The 26,482-nt window shown below is 44.9% G+C and overlaps 1 protein-coding gene across 1 annotated transcript in view; it reads left to right on the forward strand.

Annotated features, from left to right (window-relative positions):
- LOC120990939 (protein unc-13 homolog A-like) overlaps positions 1–26,482 on the forward strand; it is a 2,175,961-nt gene that overhangs the window by 275,771 nt on the left and 1,873,708 nt on the right. The window contains exon 5 of the mRNA XM_040419831.1: positions 2,046–2,119. Within this exon, the coding sequence (XP_040275765.1) occupies positions 2,046–2,119 (74 nt within the window). The remainder of the gene's footprint in view (positions 1–2,045; positions 2,120–26,482) is intronic.

Raw genomic sequence — 26,482 nt, forward strand, 5'->3', positions numbered from 1 at the left:
TACCATATAGTGGCACATTATACCACCCTAAGGCCACTTTCACACGAGCGAGTTTTCCGCGCGGGTGCAATGCGTGACGTGAACGCATAGCACCCGCACTGAATCCTGACCCATTCTTTTCAATGGGTCTGTGTACAAGAGCGTTGTTTTTCACGCATCAGTTCTGCGTTGCGTGAAAATCGCAGCAGGTTCTATATTCAGCGTTTTTCACGCAGCCCTGGCCCCATAGAAGTTAATGGGGCTGCGTAAAAACGCATTGAATCCGCAAGCAAGTGCGGGTGCGATGCGTTTTTCACTGATGGTTGCTAAGAGATGTTGTTTGTAAACCTTCCGTTTTTTATCACGTGCGTGAAAAACGCATCAAAACGCATTGCACCCGCGCGGAAAAAACTGAACAACTGAACACAATCGTAGACAAAACTGACTGAACTTGCTTGCAAAATAGTGCGATTTTCACTGAACGCACCCTGAACCCATCCGGACCTAATCCGTCACGCTCGTGTGAAAGGGGCCTAAGGCTGGGTTCACACGAGCGTGTCCGGATTAGGTCCGGATGCGTCGCTGTGTGTTGCGGCAAACCCGCGCGAGTAGGAATGCAATTGCAGTCAGTTTTGACTGCAATTGGGTTCCGATGTTCAGTTTTTATCGCGCGGGTGCAATGTTTTTTGCACGCGCGTGATAAAAAACCGACTGTGGTACCCAGACCCGGACTTCTTCACAGAAGTTCGGGTTTGGGTTAGGTGTTCTGTAGATTGTATTATTTTCCCTTATAACCTGGTTATAAGGGAAAATAATAGCATTCTGAATACAGAATGCTTAGTAGGTGATCAATTAAGGGTTAAAAAATTTTTTTTAAAAATTAACTCACCTCCTCCGCGTAGTTTCCGGTCTCTTCTTTACTTCTTTAATGATGAGTTGTCGGCTAAAGGACCTTTGGTGACGTCAGATCACATGCTCCAATCACATGGTACATAACCACGGTGATGGACCATGTGATTGGAGCATGTGATCTGACGTCACCAAAGGTCCTTTAGCCGACAGCTCATCAGAAGAGACCGGGAACTACGCGATCAAGAGGAGAAGGTGAGTTAATTTGTTTATTTTTTTTAACCCCTCCAGCGCTATTTTACTAAGCATTCTGTATTCAGAATGCTATTATTTTCCCTTATAACCATGTTATAAGGGAAAATAATACAGTGAATAGACTTTCATCCTAGCAACCATGCGTGAAAATCGCACCGCATCCGCACTTGCTTGCGGATGCTTGCGATTTTCACGCAACCCCATTCACTTCTATTGGGGCTGCGTTGCGTGAAAAACGCAGAATATAGAGCATGCTGCGATTTTCACGCAACGCACAAGTGATGCGTGAAAATCATCGCTCATCTGAACAGCCCCATAGAAATGAATGGGTCCGGATTCAGTGCGGGTGCAATGCGTTCACCTACCGCATTGCACCCGCGCGGAAATCTCACCCGTGTGAACGCAGCCTAACAGAACCAAATACCACAGTCCATCACAAAATACTGCCAGCAGCACAAAATACATCCCCCCAAAACTTCCACTAGCTGGCCCACTGTGCATCAGCCCACAGGGAAATTTCGTTTGAAAAAGGCAGTTAAAACCATCACATCCTTATTGATATCTGCGTGCTGTCACCTTCTGCTTATTTGTAAACTTGCATTATTGCGTGGCCCAGCTGGATCAAACCCATCATCATGTTCTGACTGAGCACCATTAGGAGTTTGAATAATACGCTGCCTATACAGTATTATTGACTAAGGCATTTGGAGTTGAGCTTGGATGGACATGTGTCTTTTTTCAACCTAAGTAAATTCCTTATATAACTATGTACAGTACATAACTATAGATTCTGGAAAAACACTGTTAGTAGAATTGAATGGTAAATAAATCACATACCAGTTATTGAATTGTAAAGCGCTGCAGAATATGGTGGCACTATATAAATAATAATTATTATTATTAATTAACTGTAATTTTTCAATTACTGTACATTAACAAAAACAACTACAATTTCCTTTTAGATATTCCTGAAGAGGAGGCTCGTTACTGGGCTAAAAAACTTGAGCAGCTGAATGCCATGCGGGATCAGGATGATGTAAGTGATGCAAGAAAATATTGATTATTACGACAGGCTTGTAGAGGAAGGAACTGGCCTACCAGAGACACCAATGGTCTTGTATTGGGCCGAGCCACCACAGGAACAGTAAGCCCAGCACAGAAAACCCAATTAAAGATGCCAAGGACTTGCTTCTGCACATTTTAACTTTTTGGGTATTTTACCTATTGGTTTCAAATGATAACATAGCCTGGGAGTATAATGCATAGTTTATGATATAAATAAAATAGATATAAACTTCTTCTGTATAGCTAGAGGGTTGGTGTCATCCTCTCTGATGAGCTAAATGGCAGTCATACACACTCAGTACCTGTTGGCCAAACAATACTTATCTACCAACTACCTTCAGGTTCCCCATTACACGTTTTGGAGCTTGCCACACACATTAGACTATACAACAATACTTAAAGGGGTTGTCTTACTTAAGCAAATGGCATTTATCATGTAGAGAAAGTTAATACAAGGCACTTTTTTATGTATTTTGAATGACCATATTGCTTCCTTTGTTGGCTTTATTTATTTTTCAATGATACACTGCTGGTTTCCAATCCAGCAGCTGTGGCCTTGCTTGCACACTATAGGAAAAAGTACTGGCTTCTCTGATGTCCACGACCTTGGACATGTGTGCATAGGCACCAATATCTGCCATCCCATATCTGCGCTGCAGCAGTGGCTGTACGCTCAAGCTGTGTATAATGTGATAAAAAAATGAGTCAAGCCAGCAAAGGAGGCAATATGGACAATTACAATACATTAGTAAGTGTCTTGTATTAATGTTGTCTACATCATAAACTCTGGAAAACGACCCCTTTAAGGGGGCCTTGAAATATGCCAATCCATTATAAGCTTTTATAGATTGAAATAGTCTGATATTATTTACATTGTGTAAACTGCTTTGACCCAGCAGTCAATGTAATTTAACACCTTCAACCACGTTCGGTACCTGTACGTCACAGTAGCTGAGGGCATGCAACTCTTTACACGGTGAGCCTACTCTATACACTGCAGGTACCCCCTTTCCAAATTTTAAATATAAAAATATTAGAGATGAGCAAATTTTTTAAAAATTCGATTCAACCAATTTTTGGGGAAAAATTCTGTTAGATCCAAATACAGAAGCGACGTTAGCAATCCCTTTTTTCGCATAACGAAAGCAACACTAACCTACAATTCATAACAAAGCCAGTAGATGGCAGCATTAACCAATCTTAATTAAAACCACAGTAACTGTTTAAACTAAATTACATCTTCCTCTTTTTAACACATTAAGTTATATCTTAAAGGATTTTTTAATAGTTAAATATAATTTTTTTAATTAATATATACTTTTAAATAGTTTTAATTATTTAAAAACATTATTAATAACTCGCAGAACAAATAAACACACAGGCTATATGCCAAAAGCCGGGTATAATGCAAGCCAGCACCTATTTACAAAACAGGTAACTAGGATACCTTACAATGGCAGCCTGGTGCACGATGAGACATTTAAAACCATCTCTCATCTTACTGAGCATCAGTAAATCTCAAAGTTGCCTGAGAGCTCTTGGATAGCTTGAAGGACCATGCACCTAAATCTTTATCATTAGAGTGACAATTTTTTTTTTATTGCTAGCTAATTCTTCTCTAGTGGCTTAGGAAGGCTGCATAAAATTTACGGCTTTCTAATTGTTCTAATATATATTTAATAGCCCATCTATGCTGTTTTGTTATGTAAACTAATTTGCATAAATATGCATATTAGCCTACTTTCCATCATGAACAGCGCCATCTATTGGATACATAGTCTTATTTCCTACAGTCTGCAGACTATTATCATTTTCCTCATGAACAGCGCCATCTATTGGATACATAGTCTTATGTCCTACAGTCTGCTGACTATTATCATTTTCCTCACGGACAACGCCATCTATTTGATACATAGTCTTATGTCCTACTGTCTGCAGACTATTATCATTTTCCTCATGAACAGCGCCATCTATTGGATACATAGTCTTATGTCCTACAGTCTGCAGACTATTATCATTTTCCTCATGGACAGCGCCATCTATTGGATACATAGTCTTATGTCTTGTAGAGATGGGAAGTTCAGATCTTTCACATGAATCAGTTCATTCAAATGAACCGATTCATGAATCGAAATCTTCGGTTCATTCGCTGAGCTGACAAGAAGCAAGTGAACCGAAGCTTAGGTTGCGCAATGCGCATGCGCGGATGCTTCGATTCACTTGCTGACTCGCTGAGTCGGCTCTTGGTCTGAGTCCGGAAGTTTATTCTTTAAAACCCTGTGTGTAAGGCCTCATGCACACGGACGTTTTTTTTAGCGGTCCGCAAAAACGGTTTCCGTTGTTCCGTGATCCGTGTCTGTTTTTTCTTCCGTGGGTCTTCCTTGATTTTTGGAGGATCCACGGACATGAAAAATAAAAAAAAAAATCTAAGTCAAGTTTGCCATTGAAATGATAGGAAAAAACGGACACGGACACGGATCACGGACGCGGATGACAATCTTGTGTGCATCCGTGATTTTTCACGGACCCATTGACTTGAATTGGTCCGCGAACCGTTGACCGTGAAAAAAATAGGACAGGTCATATTTTTTTCACGGCCAGGAAACACGGATCACGGATGCGGCTGCCAAACGGTGCATTTTCCGATTTTTCCACGGACCCATTGAAAGTCAATGGGTCCGCGAAAAAAAAAACGGAAAATGGAACCACGGACGTGGATGCACACAACGGTCGTGTGCATGAGGCCTTAATGTGTAATTATCTACCCCACTGTAGGAAAAAAAACAAGCATCCAGGGGGGGTGAATTTAACACTGGGGTAAATAATATAATTAAAATGGAGGGTTAAATGTGTAAATGTATTTAAAATTAAATACATCTCTCTCAATAGTTATATAGCTACTGAATGAGACAGAAAAAGGGATGCCTTTAACAGATATATCTCCTTGAGAAGCCAATTTGACCCTAAAGGGTTAATTCAACCTGTAATCTAAACTCTGTCATGTCCCTTTTCTTATCTCTCAACCTCATCACTGCTGCAGCCTGGTCATTAGTCTCAGTGTAAACTGTTCTAGTGACTGACGGTTCTTTTAAAGGGTTTCTGTCACCCCGCAAAACTCATTTTTTTTTTTTTGGATAGTTAGATTGCTCATAGTGCGATATAGGAGAATATAATGCTCTTACTTACTTTCATGCGGCCGATTCTTTATAAAACGAACTTTTATAATATGTAAATGAGGGCTCTACCAGCAAGTAGGGCGTCTACTTGCTGGTAGCTGCTGCAGAAATCCGCCCCCTCGCCGTGTTGATTGACAGGGCCAGCCGTGATCTCCTCCTCCGGCTGGCCCTGTCAGTAATTCAAAAATCGCGCGCCTCGCGTCATTCGGCGCAGGCGCTCTGAGATGAGGAGGCTCGTATCCTCAGCACTCCCTCAGTGCGCCTGCGCCGATGACATCACCAAAAGAGAAGACGTCATCGGCGCAGGCGCACTGAGGGAGTGCTGAGGAGACGAGCCTCCTCATCTCAGAGCGCCTGCGCCGAATGACGCGAGGCGCGCGATTTTTGAATTACTGACAGGGCCAGCCGGAGGAGGAGATCACGGCTGGCCCTGTCAATCAACACGGCGAGGGGGCGGATTTCTGCAGCAGCTACCAGCAAGTAGACGCCCTACTTGCTGGTAGAGCCCTCATTTACATATTATAAAAGTTCGTTTTATAAAGAATCGGCCGCATGAAAGTAAGTAAGAGCATTATATTCTCCTATATCGCACTATGAGGAATCTAACTATCCAAAAAAAAAAAAATGAGTTTTGCGGGGTGACAGAAACTCTTTAACTCAAAGAATCGAATGAGTCTCTAACTAAGTCGGATCTTTAGATTCTTTTAACCTGTGACTCATTCGATTCTTAGACTCTCTCCTGTACAGTGTGTGACTCAGTGCTGCTTGCCTGAGCTCTGATTGGTTGCCGGCCGGGGAGGGGAGGGGCTGGCTTCCACTCTAGGATCAGATTACACTCCTCCCTGCTGCGGCGTCTCTCTGCTCTGCTATCTGACTGCCTGGTTTATCAGCTGAAACACTGTTTGCAATATCTTGGCCATATTTATGCAAATGAGCTTACTTGACAAAACATTATAGAAAGGTTATTTGAATTTACTGTAGTTCGGACAATTAGAAAACAGAACATTTTTATGCAGCCCTCTTAAGCAGCGAAAGAGGAGTTAGCTAGCGTAAAAAAATTAAAATAAAATTACAATTGTTTGCACCCTAATGGTAACGACTGGTGCACAGGACCCCCTAGAAATCCGAAACAAACCGAGACTTACTGGCACTCTTCTTTTGGATAGAGAGCTAGTTTAATATCTCTCAGACTGCCCCTGTGAGGTATGCTGATGGTACCTGTCTCACAGATAGGGCATTGGCTTGCACATGCCTTGCTTATGGCATATAGCCTTCAGTTTAAAAAAAAGAACTGTTTTATGTTGTCTATTGTCATTTTGGTAATAAGAAGTTATAAATGGTAGGAAGGGAACTATATAATAAGTGGTTATTAATATTAGGTAAAGACAAAAAAAACTATTTGTTTGTCCTTTGTGTTTGTTTGTCTGTTATTTATACACAACTATGGGCACGTGTGTGTCTGTGTCAGTATTGTAGCCAACAGAAATGTATCTCACTCCAGTTGTGACTCTGATGTCACCCGGACATGTATCCCCACGTTTTGGCCTATGTCACATGGACTCTGGTGTCACGCGGACATGCATCCCCTTCGTTTTGGCCTATGTCACATGGACTCTGGTGTCACGCGGACATGTATCCCCTCGTTTTGGCCTATGTCACATGGACTCTGGTGTCACGAGGCTCTATGCTGGAAAATAACTGATCAGGCATATCCCAATGTATTCTGAATGGAAAGAAATCTGTCCAGTTTGCATCAGGATGTCATCTGTTCCGCGAAAAGAGAGTATGAAAGCCTACATTGGCAAAAAAATACAAATGTTGTGCATTTTAGTCTATGGCGATTCAAAATATAAATTTGTTCAGCACAAAACGGATTTTATGATGAAAGAGTAGTAAAACATTAAAGTATATAAATTTGGCATTGCGATGTATCAACACACAGAATAAAAAAAAAATCATAAAACACAGAGAATTGCCATAGTCACCAGCTGTGACTAAACCCTCCCCCCACCTAAACATTCTCCATCTACTGTATTGTTCTCAAAGGAAAAAAATAAAAAAATAAAAAGGGCGTAGTGCATCCCCTTTCTTCCATCACAGCTTCAGAACAATAGATGGACAATGTTGGGGGTTGGAGTCACAACTGGAGTGAGATACATTTCTGTTGGCTACAATACTGACACACACGTGCCCATAATTGTGTATAAATAACAGACAAACAAATAGTTTTTTTTGTCTTTACCTAATATTAATAACCACTTATTATATAGTTCCCTTCCTACCATTTATAACTTCTTATTACCAAAAAGACAATAGACAACATAAAACAGTTTTTTTTTTAACTGAAGGCTATATGCCATAAGCAAGGCATGTGCAAGCCGATGTCCTATCTGTGAGACAGGTACCATTAGCATACCTCACAGTGGCAGTCTGAGAGATATTAAACTAAGGGCTGTTTCACACGAGCGGATGCCGTGCGTGACATCCGCTCCGTGAATGACAGCCAAGACCTGATGCAGACTGCAGAGGCACGGAGCATTAACATGATTGATAATGCTCCGTGCCTCTCTGTGATCTCTTTACTACGAAATCAGTGACAACTTTATCTCACTGTGATTTCGTAGTAAAGAGATCACAGAGAGGCAAAGAGCATTATCAATCATGTTAATGCTCCGTGCTTCTGCAGTCTGCATCGGGTCTTGGCTGTCATTCACGGAGCGGATGTCACGCACGGCATCCGCTCGTGTGAAACAGCCCTAACTCTCTATCCAAAAGGAGAGTGCCAGTAAGTCTCAATATCGGTTTGTTTCGGATTTCTAGGGGGTCCTGTGCACCAGTCGTTACCATTAGGGTGAAAACAATTGTAATTTATTTTTTATTTTTTTACGCTAGCTAACTCCTCTTTCACTGCTTAAGAGGGCTGCATAAAAATGTTCTGTTTTCTAATTGTCCGAACTACAGTAAATTCAAATAACCTTTCTATAATGTTTTGTCAAGTAAGCTCATTTGCATAAATATGGCCAAGATATTGCAAACAGTGTTTCAGCTGATAAACCAGGCAGTCAGATAGCAGAGCAGAGAGACGCCGCAGCAGGGAGGAGTGTAATCTGATCCTAGAGTGGAAGCCAGCCCCTCCCCTCCCCGGCCTGCAACCAATCAGAGCTCAGGCAAGCAGCTCTGAGTCACACACTGTACAGGAGAGAGTCTAAGAATCGAATGAGTCACAGGTTAAAAGAATCTAAAGATCCGATTTAGGGCTCTTTCACACTTGCGTTGTTCTGTTCCGGCATAGAGTTCCGTCGTCGGGGATCTATGCCGGAAGAATCCTGATCAGGATTATCCCCATGCATTCTGAATGGAGAGAAATCCGTTCAGGATGCATCAGGATGTCTTCAGTTCCGGACCGGAACGTTTTTTGGCAGGAGAAAATACCGCAGCATGCTGCGCTTTTTGCTCCGGTCAACAATCCTGAACACTTGCCGCAAGGCCGGATCCGGAATTAATGCCCATTGAAAGGGATTAATCTGGATCCGGCCTTAAGCTAAACGTCGTTTCGGCGCATTACCGGATCCGACGTTTAGCTTTTACTGAATGGTTACCATGGCTGCCAGGACGCTAAAGTCCTGTTTGCCATGGTAAAGTGTAGTGGGGAGCGGGGGAGCAGTATACTTACCGTCCGTGCGGCTCCCGGGGCGCTTCAGAGTGACGTCAGGGCGCCCCATGCGCATGGATGACGTGATCGCATGGATCACGTCATCCATGCGCATGGGGCGCTCTGATGTCATTCTGGAGCGCCCCGCGAGCCGCACGGACAGTAAGTATACTGCTCCCCCGCTCCCCACTACTACTATGGCAACCAGGACTTTAATAGCGTCCTGGCTGCCATAGTAACACTGAACGCATTTTGAAGACGGATCAGTCTTCAAATGCTTTCAGTTCACTTGCAGTGTTACGGATCCGGCGGGCACTTCCGGCAAATGAAGTACACGACGGATCCAGACAACACAAGTGTGAAAGAGGCCTTAGTTAGAGACTCTGACGATTCTTTGAGTTAAAAGAATCGTCAGTCACTAGAACAGTTTACACTGGGGCTGATGACCAGGCTGCAGCAGTGATGAGGTTAAGGGACAGACGGGTAGTCAGCAGAGAGATAAGAGAAGTGACAGGACAGAGTTTAGATTACAGGTTGAATTAACCCTTTAGGGTCAAATTGGCTTCTCAAGGAGATATCTATGTTAAAGGCATCCCTTCTTCTGTCTCATTCAGTAGCTATATAACTATTAAGAGAGATGTATTTTTTTTTAAAATACATTTACATATTTAACCCTCCATTTTAATTATATTATTTACCCCAGTGTTAAATTCACCCCCCCTGGATGCTTGTTTTTTTTCCCTACAGTGGGGTAGATAATTACTAGGGTTGTCCCGATACCACTTTTTTAGGACCGAGTACAAGTACCGATACTTTTTTTCAAGTAGTCACCGATACCGAATACCGATACTTTTTTTAAATGTCATGTGACCGTTTTGGGGGATCTGTGGATCTGTGGATGACGCACTGTCATGTGGGGGATCTGTGGATGGCACTGTTATGGGGGATCTGTGGATGGCACTGTTATGGGGATCTGTGGATGGCACTGTTATGGGGGATCTGTGGATGGCACTGTTATGGGGGATCTGTGGATGGCACTGTTATGGGGGATCTGTGGATGGCACTGTTATGGGGGATCTGTGGATGGCACTGTTATGGGGGATCTGTGGATGGCACTGTTATGGGGGATCTGTGGATGGCGCTGTTATGGGGATCTGTGGATGGTGCTGTTATGGGGGATCTGTGGATGGCACTGTTATGGGGATCTGTGGATGGCACTGTTATGGGGATCTGTGGATGGCACTGTTATGGGGGATCTGTGGATGGCACTGTTATGGGGGATCTGTGGATGGCACTGTTATGGGGATCTGTGGATGGTGCTGTTATGGGGGATCTGTGGATGGCACTGTTATGGGGATCTGTGGATGGCACTGTTATGGGGGATCTGTGGATGGCACTGTTATAGGGGATCTGTGGATGGCACTGTTATGGGGATCTGTGGATGGTACTGCTATGGGGTGGGATATCTGTGGATGGCATTGTTATGGGGTGGGGGGATCTGAGGATGGCATTGTTATTTGGTGGGGGATCTGTGGATGGTGCTGTTATAGGGGATCTGTGGATGGAACTGTTATGGGGAGGATCTGTGGATGACACTGCTATATGTCATCCACAGATCCCCCTCATAACAGTGTCCCCCAATACACCGGGCCCCGCCGCTCACCGAAGTATTTATAAACGTGAATCCTTATCCTGTTGTTAAGTTGAACTAACGCTGCCCTCTCCCATGTTCCCATGTTCCCCTGTATCCCCATAGCACTTACTTAAGCTTCCATAGCAGGCAGAGCGGACGGCACCAGTAACGTCACTCACTGACGTCGCGCGTCTGCTCCGCCTGCTTCACTCATAAAGTGGGCGGAGCAGGCGCTCTACGTCAGTGAGTGACGTTACTGGTGCCGTCCGCTCTGCCTGCTATGGAAGCTTAAGTAAGTGCTATGGGGATACAGGGGAACATGGGAACATGGGAGAGGGCAGCGTTAGTTCAACTTAACAACAGGATAAGGATTCACGTTTATAAATACTTCGGTGAGCGGCGGGGCCCGGTGTAAGAGTACAGTGACTGCACCGGGCCCCGCCCCTAGTTACGCCCATAGTATTCTATTTATGTATCGGGGCGGGGTATCGGCGGCTGAGTACCGCCGAGAAAACTCGGAATCGGTCCCGATACCGATACTAGTATCGGTATCGGGACAACCCTAATAATTACACATTTACACACAGGGTTTTACAGAATAAACTTCCTGACTCAGACCAAGAGCCGACTCAGCGAGTCAGCAAGTGAATCGAAGCATCCGTGCATGTGCATTGCGCAACCTAAGCTTCGGTTCACTTGCTTCTTGTCAGCTCAGCGAATGAACCGAAGATTCGATTCATGAATCGGTTCATTTGAATGAACTGATTCATGTGAAAGATCCGAACTTCCCATCTCTACAGGACATAAGACTATGTATCCAATAGATGGCGCTGTCCATGAGGAAAATGATAATAGTCTGCAGACTGTAGGACATAAGACTATGGCGCTGTTCATGATGGAAAGTAGGCTAATATGCATATTTATGCAAAATAGTTTACATAACAAAACAGCATAGATGGGTTATTAAATATATATTAGAACAATTAGAAAGCCGTACATTTTTATACAGCCTTCCTAAGCCGTTAGAGAAGAATTAGCTAGCAATAAAAAAAATCTTTTTTTTTAAAAATTATAATTTTGTCACCCTAATGATAAAGATTTAGGTGCATGGTCCCCGAAGCTACCCAAGAGCTCTCAGGCAACTTTGAGATTTACTGACTCTCAGTTAGATGAGAGATGGTTTTAAATGTCTCATTGTGCACCAGGCTGCCGTTGTAAGGTATCCCAGTTAACTGTTTTATGAATAGGTGCTGGCTTGCATTATACCCAGCTTTTGGCATATAGCCTGTGTGTTTATTTGTGTTGTGTTATAAATAGGTATTTAAATAAAAATAACTTTAATAATATAATTATAAATGGTAGGATAAATAAAAACCATTACATTTGTTTAATAGTTTATAAAATAAATTAATGAAAGATTTAAAAATAGTTGAAGTGTTAGTGTGATCATTGTAAAATGTCTGTAGGTATGTTAAGATCTTAGAATGTAATAGTTCTATGCGCCATCTGCTGGTTACAGAGGTAAATTGCATTCTGATTTTTTAGTTTCTATTTTTACTTGCGTTATCATTCTTCGCTTTCGCGATTGTGGTAGAAGCGGTAGCGTTGCTACATCTGTATATTTGCGGAGAATTACGTTAAAAAACAGCTATTTCCTGGCTGCTGAGAGCCTTTATAGTGGTGTAGAACACTGTGCCTTGTAGTAACACGCAAAGGGAGTCTCCTTTGGTAGTGAAATAATACTGTGAGTCCATATGACATGCAGATGACAGGTGTAGCTCTTAGAATCACTGCACACTTCACTTATTTGGGCAGTCATGGAGCCCCAACTGACCAAGTAACTTAAGTATGAACTCAGCCTTACAGGTCGATGTTAGCGCCAAGAAGAAGCACACTTCTTTTACACCGTCACCAGATCATTCCACATAGATGTCTACAGAACCTGTTCTATTAAACGCGTATACAAGTAGAGCCCCCCGGACAGAGTGGATAGAGTGTCAGCAGTAAGTTTGTGTAGACATCACAGATTTTCCCTTCCTCTGATCCGTCAGAACAATAACCCACAAAAAATTGATCCTGTCTGTGGAGCTTACACCTTCACTCATTCAGCATTTACTCAATAATACATCAGTATTGCTAATGCAAAAAAAAAAACAGGAGTGGATGTAAAACACAGATGACAGGTGAATGGAATATTTGCATGTCTTATGTGTTTTGTACCCACTCCTGCTTTTGGCTAGCAAATCATAAGCCAATTCTGATAGGACCATACAGGCCTTACAGCAGCTACACAAACAGGATCCGTTGTGCGTCTCATTTTGACTTCCTTCTGACAGATTAGAAGAAAGGTCAAATAAATGATGATGTCAGACAGGCCTTCAGGCAAAATAGTGGCCCAGTCATGAAGTGGGGAGGGTGGGAACAGCATGAGAAGTCCACAGAGTGGATCCATGACTTAGTGGTGAGGTGGAAGCAGCATGATGAGACCACAGAGTGGCCCAATGACAGAGTCTGGAGGTGGCGGCAGCATCAGGAGGCGACAGAATAGCACGACGATGAGAGATTGTGGAAGTGGCAGCAGCATGAAGAGGCCACAGAGTAGCACGCCGACGAGAGATTGTGGAGGTGGCAGCAGCATGAAGGAGGCCACAGAGTAGCACAATGACAAAGTGTGGAGGTGTCAGCAGCATGAGGTGGACAGAATAGCACGACAAAGAGAGATTGTGGAGGTGGCAGCAGCATAAGGAGGCCACAGAGTAGCACAACAATGAGACATTGTGGAGATGGCAGCAGCATGAGGAGGCCACAGAGTGGCATGATGACGAGGAATTGTAGAGGTGACAGCAGCATGAGGAGGCCACAGAGTGGCACAACGACAAAGTGTGGAGGTGTCAGCAGCATGAGGAGGCCAGAGTAGCACAACCATGAGAAATTGTGGAGGTGTCAGCAGCATGAGGAGGCCACAGAGTAGCACAACAATGAGAGATTGTGGAGGTGGCAGCAGCATGAGGAGGCCACAGAGTGGCATGACGACAAAGTGTGGAGGTGTCAGTAGCATGAAGAGGCCAGAGTAGCACAATGATGAGAGATTGTGGAGGTGGCAGCAGCATGAGGAGGCCACAGAGTGGCACGATGATGAGATATTGTGGAGGTGGCTGCAGCATGAGGAGGCCAGAGTAGCACGACGACGAGAGATTGTGGAGTTGACAGCAGTATGAGGAGGCCACCAAGTACACAAATATCAAGTCTGGAGTTGGCAGCAGTAAGAGGAGACCACAAAGTGGCCCAATGACAGAGTGTGGAGGTGGTGGCAGCAGAAGCATCAGGAGGAGGCCCCAGAGTGGCATAATGACCAAGTCTGGAGTTTGCAGCAGTATGAGGAGGCCACAGAGTTGTACAATGACCAAGTCTGGAGGTGGCAGCAGTATGAGGAGGCCACAGAGAGGCCCAATAACAGAGTGTGGAAGCGGCAGCAGCAGGAGGAGGCCACAGGGTGGCACAATGACAGAGACTGGAGGTGGAAACAGCAGCAGCATCAGGAGGATACCACAGAGTGGCAAGGTGACATAGTGTGAAGATGGCAGGAATAGCAGCATCAGGAAACTACAGAGTAGCAAGGTGACATAGTGTGGAGATGGTGGCAGCAGCAGCAGCATCAGGATACCACAGAGTGGTAAGGGGACATAGTGTCGATATGGCAGCATCAGGATCCCACAGAGTGGCAAGGTGACAGTGTGGAGATGGCAGCAGCATCAGGATACTGCAGAGTGGCAAGGTGACATTGTGGTATCCTGATGCTGCTGCTTCCATAGCTACACTATGTCACCTTGCCACTCTGCAGTATCCTGATGCTGCTGCCATCTCCACACTGTCACCTTGCCACTCTGTGGTATCCTGATGCTGCTGCTTCCATAGCCACACTGAGTGGCAAGGTGTCACGGATGGTGTACAGGAAACAAGACAATACAATATAAACAATGACTCACTGGATCCACAACTAAGGAACAAAAGGGAGACCCCTGCATGAGACCTGCCGCTCTCCCTTATTGCTCAGCCTATGCGACCACCCCAAAGGTGGATGGGCGCATATCAACGTACCTCGACTATCTTACACCTGAAGACCCTACAATAGTGAGGGGATACGACCACCGGCTCCCTACACAGACACGGAGAGAGTCAGGGTCACCTGGATCCATAAAACAGAAAATCATAAATACATAAACAGCACTTATCTTGCAGACGACTGGGGACTGTGGACTGAGAACTAGGAACAGCATGCACACACACTCCAGGAAGTAGTATAAGCCGCACACTACTGCATATTGGGGAGGAACTTAAAGGGAAGCAATCAGTCCAACTGCATGACAGCTGAGATAGACTAACGAGATGAGGAACTTAACCAAAACAAAGAAACTCAAGGAGGAGGATCTGGAAAGCTCCTGTCAGAGCTTCTCAACTGTCTGGTTGTGACAGTACCCCTCCCTCTACGAGTGGACTCCGGACACTCAGGGCCAACCTTCTCAGGATGGGACCTATGGAAAGCCCTGATGAGACGAGTGGCCTTAATGTCCGTCACTGGGACCCACATCCTCTCCTCAGGACCATAACCCTCCCAATGAACGAGGTACTGGAGGGAACCGCGGACAAGACGAGAATCCACAATCCTAGAGACCTGAAATTCAAGATTTCCATCAACCATAATCGGAGGAGGAGGCAAAGGCGAGGGTACAATAGGTTGAACATAAGGTTTCAATAAGGACTTATGAAAAACATTATGGATCTTCCAAGTCTGAGGAAGATCAAGACGGTAGGCAACAGGATTGATGACAGACAGGATCTTGTAAGGCCCAATAAACCTAGGACCCAACTTCCAGGAGATCACCAACATTCAGGTCCGGACCAGGCACACGTCTCCTATCTGCCACACGCTTATATCTCTCACTCATGCTCTTTAGATTATCCTGAATCTTTTGCCAAATAGATGACAAAGACGAGGAGAATCTGTCCTCATCAGGGAAACCAGAAGACCCCTCTCCCGAGAAAGTCCCAAACTGCGGATGAAACCCATATGCACCAAAAAATGGTGACTTATCAGAGGACTCCTGACGACGGTTATTTAAAGCAAACTCAGCAAGGGACAAAAAAGAACACCAATCCTCCTGATTCTCCGCCACAAAACAGCGCAGATATGTCTCCAGATTCTGATTGACGCGCTCTGTCTGGCCATTCGACTGCGGGTGGAAAGCAGAAGAGAATGACAACCGAACCCCCAAGCGAGAACAGAAAGCCTTCCAGAATCTGGAAACAAACTGCGTGCCCCTATCAGAGACTATGTCTGAAGGAATACCATGCAATTTGACAATGTGGTCAATAAATGCCTGCGCCAGCGTCTTAGCATTGGGCAAACCAGGAAAAGGGATGAAATGCACCATTTTGCTAAAACGGTCCACCACCACCAGAATCACAGTCTTCCCCGAAGAACGAGGCAAGTCCGTTATGAAGTCCATGGACAGATGTGTCCAAGGACTGGAAGGAATGGGTAAGGGAAGGAGAGGACCTGATGGCCGTGAATGAGGGACTTTGGCACGAGCGCAAGTCTCGCAAGCTGCCACAAAACCCTCAACCGACTTACGAAGCGCAGGCCACCAGAATCTCAGAGCGATGAGATCCAGAGTGGCTCTTGCCCCCGGGTGCCCAGCAAGGACCGTATCGTGGTGTTCCTTAAAAATCTTGTGTCTCAAAGCGAGAGGCACAAACAACCTCCCAGGAGGACAAAGATCAGGAGCCTCTGACTGGGCTGCCTGCACCTCTGCCTCTGCCTCCAATTCAGGAAAAAGAGCAGAGACCACCACACCTTCAACCAAAATGGGACCCGGGTCTTCAAAATTCCCACCTCCCGGAAAACAACGTGACAGGGCATCTGCCTTCACATTCTTAACCCCAGGGCGGAACGTGACAACAAAATTAAACCTTGAAAAGAACAAAGACCATCTGGCCTGTCTCGGGTTCAGACGCTTGGCTGACTCCAAGTAGGCCAGATTTTTATGGTCAGTAAACACGGTAATAGGGTGTCTGGCTCCCTCTAGCCAATGGCGCCATTCCTCAAAAGCCAACAATTCCCTATCTCCCACATCATAATTTCTCTCTGCGGAGGAGAGTTTCTTCGAGAAAAAGGCACATGGTTGCCATTTGGCAGGAGAGGAACCCTGAGACAAGACCGCACCCACCCCTACCTCAGAAGCATCAACCTCAACTATGAAGGGTAATGAAATATCAGGTTGTACCAGGATGGGAGCGGAAGCAAAACTCTCCTTGATATTAGAAAAGGCCTTACGCGCCTCTACCGACCAGGAAGAAAAATCTACCCCCTTTCTGGTCATATCAGTGAGTGGTTTAACAACAGAGGAATAATTCAAAATAAATTTCCTGTAATAATTGGCAAAGCCCAAAAAACGCATCAGTGCCTTCTGATTCTCAGGAAGCTCCCACTCAAGCACAGCGCGGACCTTCTCGGGGTCCATGCGAAAACCAGGATTGGAGAGAAGAAACCCCAGAAATTGAATTTCTGGAACCGCAAACATACATTTCTCCAGTTTCGCGTATAATTTATTCTCCCGCAGGATGAGCAAGACCTGACGTAAGTGTTCCTTATGAGTCTTGAAATCAGGAGAAAAAATCAAAATGTCATCCAAATACACTAATACAAATTTTCCCATTAAATGATAAAAAATGCTGTTCACGAAATGCTGAAAAACGTCTGGGGCATTCATCAAACCAAAAGGCATAACCAAATTCTCAAAATGGCCCTCAGGGGTATTGAAAGCCGTCTTCCATTCCTCTCCTTCTCTGACCCTGACCAGGTTGTATGCCCCTCTTAGGTCTAATTTGGAAAAGATTTTAGCCCCAACAACCTGGTTAAACAGGTCCGGGATCAGAGGAAGCGGATAAGGGTCACGAATAGTGATACTGTTCAGCTCCCTGAAATCCAGACAAGGTCTTAAAGAACCATCTTTTTTCTTAACAAAGAAAAAACCAGCGGCAACAGGTGACTTCGAGGGTCGTATGTGTCCTTTTCTCAGACTCTCAGAGATATAAGCACGCATAGCGACCCTCTCAGGTTGGGAAAGATTGTATAAACGAGATTTAGGCAGTTTGGCGCCTGGGATGAGATTAATAGGGCAATCGTACTCCCTGTGCGGGGGCAAATCCTGAACTCCACTCTCAGAGAAGACATCCGAAAATTCAGAGAGGAAAGGTGGTACAGTCTTAGTAGAAACCTCAGAAACAGATGTCATGAGGCAATTCTCTCTGCAAAAGTCACTCCAACCATTTATTTGCCTCGCTTGCCAATCAATGGTGGGGTTATGTTTAGTGAGCCAGGGAAGCCCCAACACTAGAGGAGTAGGCAAACCGCTAAGGACGAAACATGACACATCCTCAACATGAGCATCACTCACAATTAAACAAATATTGTGAACTATGCCCTTTAATGATTTCTGAGAAAGTGGAGCGGAATCAATAGCAAAAACAGGAATAATCTTTCCCAAAGTGCATACCTGGAAACCATGAGTTATTGCAAATTGATTATCAATGAGATTGACAGCTGCTCCACTATCCACAAAAATCTCACAAAAAATGCTCTTGCTCTCTAGCGCCACCCTAGCAGGCAGGACAAAACGGGAACTACAAGCAAACGGAAAACCTTCAATTTCCGCCTCAACCCTGCCAATAGTAACAGACGGAACATTTTTAAAAGATTTTTTACTTTTTGTTTCTTTATTACTCCCAGAAGACTGCCTGAATCTCCTAGAGGGACAAACATTTGCCAAATGATTTATACCTCCACAACAAAAACAAACCCTCCCATGCGGGCTGAATCTTCTATTGTCAGAGGCAATCAACCCCAGCTGCATGGGCTCCTGCTCAGAAGGGGCTGACAGCGACTGAGACCCCTGCGCACAGAAAGAGACCGCTGCACTGTCCCGGGACTGAGTATGACAGGAAGGAGAGATCTCTTCTCTCTCTCTAAGACGCCTGTCAATACGAACAGCCTGAGACATAGCAGAATCCAAGGAGGTAGGTCTCTCATGAAAGGCAAATGCATCTTTCAATCCCTCTGAAAGACCATGGCAAAATTGACTTCGGAGTGCAGCATCATTCCAACCAGTATCAGCTGCCCATCTCCGAAATTCTGAGCAGTATATCTCTGCGGATTGTTTACCCTGGCATAACAGACGTAGCCTAGACTCAGCCAGAGCAATACGATCCGGATCATCATATATCTGACCCAGGGCTAAAAAGAATTCATCCACTGAACGGAGGGGCCGTGCCCCCTCCGGCAGCGAAAAGGCCCAGGATTGAGCGTTACCCCTGAGCAGCGATATAATGATCCCCACCCTCCGTTCTTCATCACCAGAGGAATGGGGAAGAAGGCGAAAATGGAGTTTGCAAGCCTCTCTAAAACGCACAAATTTCTCACTACCCCCGGAGAACATATCCGGGAGCGAGATCTTAGGCTCAGAACAAACTCCATGAACGCAAGCTGAACCGGTCACTTGAAACTGAGAAAAAGTCTTACGGAGATCAGCTACCTCCAATGAAAGACCCTGGAAGCGCTCAGCCAAAAGTGAAACCGGATCCATGCTTGAGACGGTTTTGGCAGCTTATAATGTCACGGATGGTGTACAGGAAACAAGACAATACAATATAAACAATGACTCACTGGATCCACAACTAAGGAAAAAAAGGGAGACCCCTGCATGAGACCTGCCGCTCTCCCTTATTGCTCAGCCTATGCGACCACCCCAAAGGTGGATGGGCGCATATCCACGTACCTCGACTATCTTACACCTGAAGACCCTACAATAGTGAGGGGATACGACCACCGGCTCCCTACACAGACACGGAGGGAGTCAGGGTCACCTGGATCCATAAAACAGAAAATCATAAATACATAAACAGCACTTATCTTGCAGACGACTGGGGACTGTGGACTGAGAACTAGGAACAGCATGCACACACACTCCAGGAAGTAGTATAAGCCGCACACTACTGCATATTGGGGAGGAACTTAAAGGGAAGCAATCAGTCCAACTGCATGACAGCTGAGATAGACTAACGAGATGAGGAACTTAACCAAAACAAAGAAACTCAAGGAGGAGGATCTGGAAAGCTCCTGTCAGAGCTTCTCAACTGTCTGGTTGTGACACAAGGTGACATAGTGTGGATATGGTGACAGAGTGGGGCGGTGGGTGGCAATACCAGTACCCGCCGACGAAGGTGAGTGAATGAAGGAGCACTTGGCCTCAGATGTGTGGCATCAGGCTGGTGGCAGCATCAGAGTAGTAGCTGAGGCAGGTAGCCAGAAGAAACCAGTCTCTTTTGTCAAAGTGTTGGTGTGGCACCATGGATGATCTAGTCTGATGCATCAGGACTTGGTGGTTGGAAATCCTGAAGACTCAGGCTGCTGCTAATGGAGCTGGTACTGCTCATGCCACCCCACCTCTCCACAGCAGCCATGGCAGTGGAATGTGAGTGCAGAGGGCCCCCCGGTCAGACCTGCGAGAGGATGGATGATGGCGCAGATAGGCAGCGGCCAACTGACTACATAGGATGTCTCTGTAGTAGTTCAGTTTGTCCTCCCTCTCAGTGGGTGTAAAAAAGGCACCCATTCTGGACCGGTAGCGAGGGTCCAACAAGGTGGAGAGCCAGAAGTCCTTCTTCTGCCGAATGGTGACAATTCCGCTGTCACTACGCAAGCAAGTGAGCATGCATCGGGCCATTTGTGCAAGTGACTTGGAGGGAATCCCTGCCTCCATCTCCACTGCATACTGCCACGGTGTGTCTGGGTCATCTGTCTCGTCTTCCTCATCGCCCTGTAGCTCCTATGGCTGCCCCTGCTCCTCCTCTCCTGTCACCTGAGTAGAAAAACCACCCATTTCGCTACACATTGCCTATGCTCCAATGTCTTCCTCCCCCTGCTCCTCTTCTTCCAGTTCAGCCCCCACAGGGCTCATGTGGACGTGAGATCTAGGCACCACGTCTCCAGTCCCCTGACCAGCCATTGTTACCACCCTCTGTTCCAGGACATGAAGCAGTGGAATGACGTTGTTTATCCCGTAGTCCTGTCGACTGAGAAATAACATGGCATCCTCAAAAGGCCTGAGCAAATGGCAGGTGTTACGCATGAGCTGCCACTGGCTAACATCGAAGTTACATAGGGGAGTACTCCTATCCGCTTGCATCATCAAGAAATTGTTGATGGCCTTTCTCTGTTCGTATAGTTGGTCCAACATATGGTGTGTGGAATTCCAACGGGTACAAACATCGCATATCAGCCTATGTTGGGAGATGCCGTTCTGCCACTGCAGCTCAAGGAGGGTGTGCTTTGCGTTGTAAGAGTGCATGCAAAGTCTCCTGCCCATTTTTAGGATGTCTTGCAGATGGGTTGGAGACTTCAGGAACCGCCTGACAACCATATTGAACATGTGTGCCATGCAGGGCACATGGTTTAGCCCTCCTTGACGCAGCGCCGACACAATGTTCTTCCCGTTGTCGGTCACCATGGTTTTGATTTTGAGTTGTCAGGGAGAAAGCCAGGATTCGATTTTTTGAAGAAGAACATGGAGCAGTTCCTCCCCTGTGTGATTCCATTTGCCCAGGGAAACTAGGTGCAGAACAGCGTGACACCGCATTGCCCTGCACATGTTGTATGCTAGAGGGGCACTGTGACTTGTCCCTGCATTGGATGCTGAGGACATGGTGGAGGATACGGAGGCAGAGGCGGACATTGACGCAAGACCAACAGCGTGACAACGTGGAGGTGGAAGTGGCGTGACCTTGCCAAGTTGCTGGTGTGGCTGTGCAGGAACCACATTCACCCAGTTGGCTGTAAAGGACATGTACTGTCCCTGACCGGAGTTACAGCTCCACACGTCGACACGACAGGCTCAAGGACTGGCCCACCTTCTGTTCTACATATTTGTGCAGGGCTGGTACTGCCTTTTTCGCAAAGAAATGATGGCTTGGGACTCTCCACCTCGGCTCGGCACAAGCCATCAGTTCTCTGAAAGTTGCAGAGTCCACCACTTGGAAAGGGAGGGACTGCAGCACCAGCAACTTGGACAGGAGCATGTTAAGCTTCTGCACCATTGGATGCATATATGCATACTGCTGTCTCTTAGGAATCACTTCATTGATCGATTGCTGATGGAATGACTGATAAGGTGTAGGAGGAGGAGCAGGAGCATCTGGACCAGCAGAAGATGGGAATGATAGGCAGCTCCCTTTGGCTGAGGTGGTGGAGCCTTGACTTGCTGAAACCGGGCGCGTGCCACTGGGTGATGCAGCGGTTGCTGCGGCAAGCTGGACCAACACATCGGAGCCACGGTTCTCCCAGGCCACTGTATGGCAACACTGCATATGTTGACGCAGGGCCGTGGTGCCAACATTGGCACCCTGGCCACACTTCACCTTGTGCCCACAGATTCTACATATGGTCACGTTCATTTCCTCCTGCGGCTTAAAAAAAAACTGACACACCGCTGAGTAGGTGATTTTCCCCCTAACAGTCTGCACTGACTGACTGCTACCACCGCTGCCCCCATGAACCCCTGCACCACTACTTCCCGAGCAGATAGGCTACTGCGAAACAAGTGGTCTACCCGGGCACGTTTGGCTCCGGACCTCCCACTGCTGCCACCCTATCGACTTGCTGGCTCTGCTGCTGGCTCATGGGCAAGCTACCACCCTCTTCTCCTGATGATGATGAAGCCCCTTCTGCACCTGGCTCCAAAATGAGTACTGTCTGCACGTCACTGATATCCTGATCAACGGTCTCTGGGTCAGGAGCCTGACCGCTTGCCGGAGGAAGCGGCGGATGTCTCGTCCAGATCTTGGCTGGGCAGTAAATGCTGACTGTCCTCTAGTAGCTCATCCTCTCTGTATAGTGGAGCTGATAACACAGCATACAATACTTCTGTGGTTGAGGGAACAGCAAAGGACAGAGGCAGGTTGAAGTACAGGTGAGGGCACAGGACCTGCTTCCGGGCAATGACAACTAAGGGCTGTGTCTGACGAACCCACCCACTGTTGGCTGGTGGTCTGATGTCTGAAGTGGATGACTCAGTTAACCAATCAAGAACCGCTGTGTTGCTGGTCAAGACACGACCACTAGATAACACTGGGAGCTCAGGCCTCTCTCTGCGAATGCTGCTGCCACGCCCCCTTACTCTGCTGTGACCTCTGAATGCGCCAGAAACATTTATGCCTCTGCCACTCCTCTGTGTGTGGCCTGGTACTTCTCTGTCTGACACACTTTTAGCTGAACTAAATTTATTAAAAGCAAATTAAAGAACCCCTAAAAGCAACAAATTTTTTTTTCTTTCTGTACTGAAATAGGCCACTAAATGCTTTTACCAGAAATAACTGCATCAGTGAAGTGCGTATATATTTTTCTTTCTGTACTGAAATAGGCCACTAAACGCTTTTACCACAAATAACTACACCAGTGAAGAGCGTATATGTTTTTCTTTCTGTTCTGAAATAGGCCACTAAAAGCTTTTACCACAAATAACTGCGGCAGTGAAGTGCGTATATATTTTTCTTTCTGTACTGAAATAGGCCACTAAACACTTTTACTAGAAATAACTGTACCAGTAAAGTGCGTACATATTTTTCTTTCTGTACTGAAATAGGCCACTAAACTCTTTTACCACAAATAACTACACCAGTGAAGTGCGTATGTTTTTCTTTCTATGCTGAAATAGGCCACTAAAAGCTTTTACCACAAATAACTGCAGCAGTGAAGTGCATATATATTTTTCTTTCTGTACTGAAATAGGCCACTAAACGCTTTTACCACAAATTACTACACCAGTGAAGTGCGTATGTTTTTCTTTCTGTGCTGAGATAGGCCACTAAACGCTTTTACCACAAATAACTACACCAGTGAAGTGCGTATGTTTTTCTTTCTATGCTGAAATAGGCCACTAAAAGCTTTTACCACAAATAACTGCAGCAGTGAAGTGCGTATATATTTTTCTTTCTGTACTGAAATAGGCCACTAAACGCTTTTACCAGAAATAACTGCACCATTGAAGTGCGTATATATTTTTCTTTCTGTGCTGAAATAGGCCCCTAAACGCTTTTTCCACAAATAACTGCACCATTAAAAAGTGTGTATATAATTTTCTTTCTGTACTGAAATAGGCCACTAAACACTTTCAACACATATAACTGCAGTAGTGAACTGAGAATAGATTTTACTTTTTGTACTGAAATAGGCCACTAAACGCTTTTACCAGAATTAACTGCACCAGTAAACTGCGTATATATTTTTCTTTCTGTACTGAAATTGGTCACTAAATACATTCAACACATATAACTGCAGAAGTGAACTGAGAATATATTTAAATTTTTGTACTGAAATAGGCCACTAAACGCTTTTACCACAAATAACTGCACCAGTGAAGTGTGTATATATTTTTCTTTCTGTACTGAAATAGGTCACTAAACGCTTACAACACATATAACTGCAGAAGTGAACTGAGAATATATATTTTTTTGTACTGAAAAAGGCCACTAAACGCTTTTACCACAAATAACTGCACCAGTAAAGTGCGGACATATTTTTCTTTCTGTGCTGAAATAGGCCACTAAACGCTTTTACCAGAAATAACTGCATCAGTGAAGTACGTATATACTTTTCTTTCTGTGCTGAAATAGGTCACTAAATGCTTTTACCACAAATAACTGCACCAGTGAAGTGCGTATATATTTTTATTCCAGTAATAAAATAGGCCACTAAACACTTTTACCACAAATACCTGCACCAGTGAAGTGTGTACATATTGTTCTTTCTGTACTGAAATAGGCCACTAAACGCTTTTACCACAAATAACTGCACCAGTGAAGTGCGTATATATTTTTCTTTCTGTACTGAAATAGGCCAATAAACACTTTCAACATATCTAACTGCAGAAGTAAACTGAGAATATATTTTACTTTTTGTACTGAAATAGGCCACTAAACGCTTTTACCAGAATTAACTGCCCCAGTAAAGTGCGTATATATTTTTCTTTCTGTACTGAAATAGGCCACTAAACGCTTTTACCACAAATAACTGCACCAGTGAAGTGTGTATATATTTTCCTTCTGTACTGAAATAGGCCACTAAACGCTTTCAACACATAACTGCTGAAGTGAACTGAGAATATATTTTTCTTTTTGTATTGAAATAGGCCATTAAACACTTTTACCAGAAATAACTGGAACAGTGAATGCGTATATAGTTTTATTTTTGTACTGAAATTTGTCACTAAACTATATATATACATATAACTATAGTTGAGCGGAAACCTGGATGTTCGGGTTCGGCCAAACTTCACAAAAAAGTTTGAGTTCGGGACCCAAACTTGACCCCAAACTCGAACCCAATTAAAGTCAATGGGGAACCGAACTTTTGAGCACTAAAATGGCTCTAAAATTGTCATGGAAAGGGCTAGAGGGCTGCAAAAGCGTGGTTAAGAGCATGGCAACTGCTCTGCAAACAAATGTGGATAGGGAAATGACAAATGTGGATAGGGCGTACCTGTATGTCCTGTGTCTTTCCGATCACCACTGCGCACTGCAGCAGGCACTCTGTGACAATGCTGAGGGGTCCTGTGACCCCCCCATATCGGCGATCGCTGCAAACCATGATGGCGGGAATCAGAAACTTCAAAATTACATGTCCTGCAATTTTTAACCCGCCCACCCCCTCTCATTTCCAGGATGGCCGAGCGGTTAGCAAACAGAGTGTCAGCAAATTGCTGACACTCTGCTTGAAATGGCTGACATCTGTGCTAGCACAAATGTCAGTCGTTTAACCCCTTCCATGCCGCGGTCCATAGGGACTGCTATATGGAAGAGGTTAACAGGGAGGGAGTCACTCCCTCTCCCATCGGGGGCTGCTGTGCCGTTTCAGACCCCGATTCTTGAAGGGATCACATCACCCGCTGCTCTGTTGTGGCAGCGAGTTATGATTACCATGGCAACCGGACACCTTCACAGGCTTCCGGCTTGCCATAGTAAGGCTAAGTCTGATCAGACTTCTGCTAAAGGCAGAAATCTGATCAGACTAAGTGTAAAGTGAAAATACAGTATATTACACTATATAGTGTACTGTATTGTATTATACAGACATCAGACCCACTGGATCTTCAAGAACCAAGTAGGTCTGGGTGATTTTTTTTTTTTAAAAAGTTAAAATTAAAAAACACATTTATCACTGCCTAAAAATTTCAACAATAAAATGCACTACACATGTTTGATATCACCACATCCGTAATGACCTGATCTATAAAATGGTCATGTTACTTTCCCCGCACGGTGAACGCAATAAAAAATAAAAAATAAAACCTATGATGAAATTGAAATTTTGCCCACCTTACTTCCCAAAAAAGGTAATAAAAGTGATCAAAAAAGTCGTATGTACGCCAAAATGGTACCAATCAAATCGGCACCTCATCCCGCAAAATACGAGCCATTACATGAGACAATTACCCAAAACAAAATATGGCTCTCAGACTATGTAGACACTAAAACATGATTTTTTTTCAAAAATGCTGTTATTGTGTTAAAGTAAACTAAATAAAAAAAAAATATACATATTAGGTATCACTGCGTCCGTAAGAACCTGCTCTATAAAAATATCACATGACCTAACCCCTGAGGTGAATACTGTAAAAAAACAAAAAAAAAAAAACGGTGTAATAGGAAGCGTAAAAGTGTAATAGGAAGCGATCAAAAAGTCATACACACCCCAAAATAGTGCCAATCAAACCGTCATCTCTTCCCGCATAAATCATGCCCTACCAAACTTGACAACCTGCT

This window comes from Bufo bufo, chromosome 2, assembly GCF_905171765.1.
Source record: "Bufo bufo chromosome 2, aBufBuf1.1, whole genome shotgun sequence".
NCBI lineage: Eukaryota > Metazoa > Chordata > Amphibia > Anura > Bufonidae > Bufo > Bufo bufo.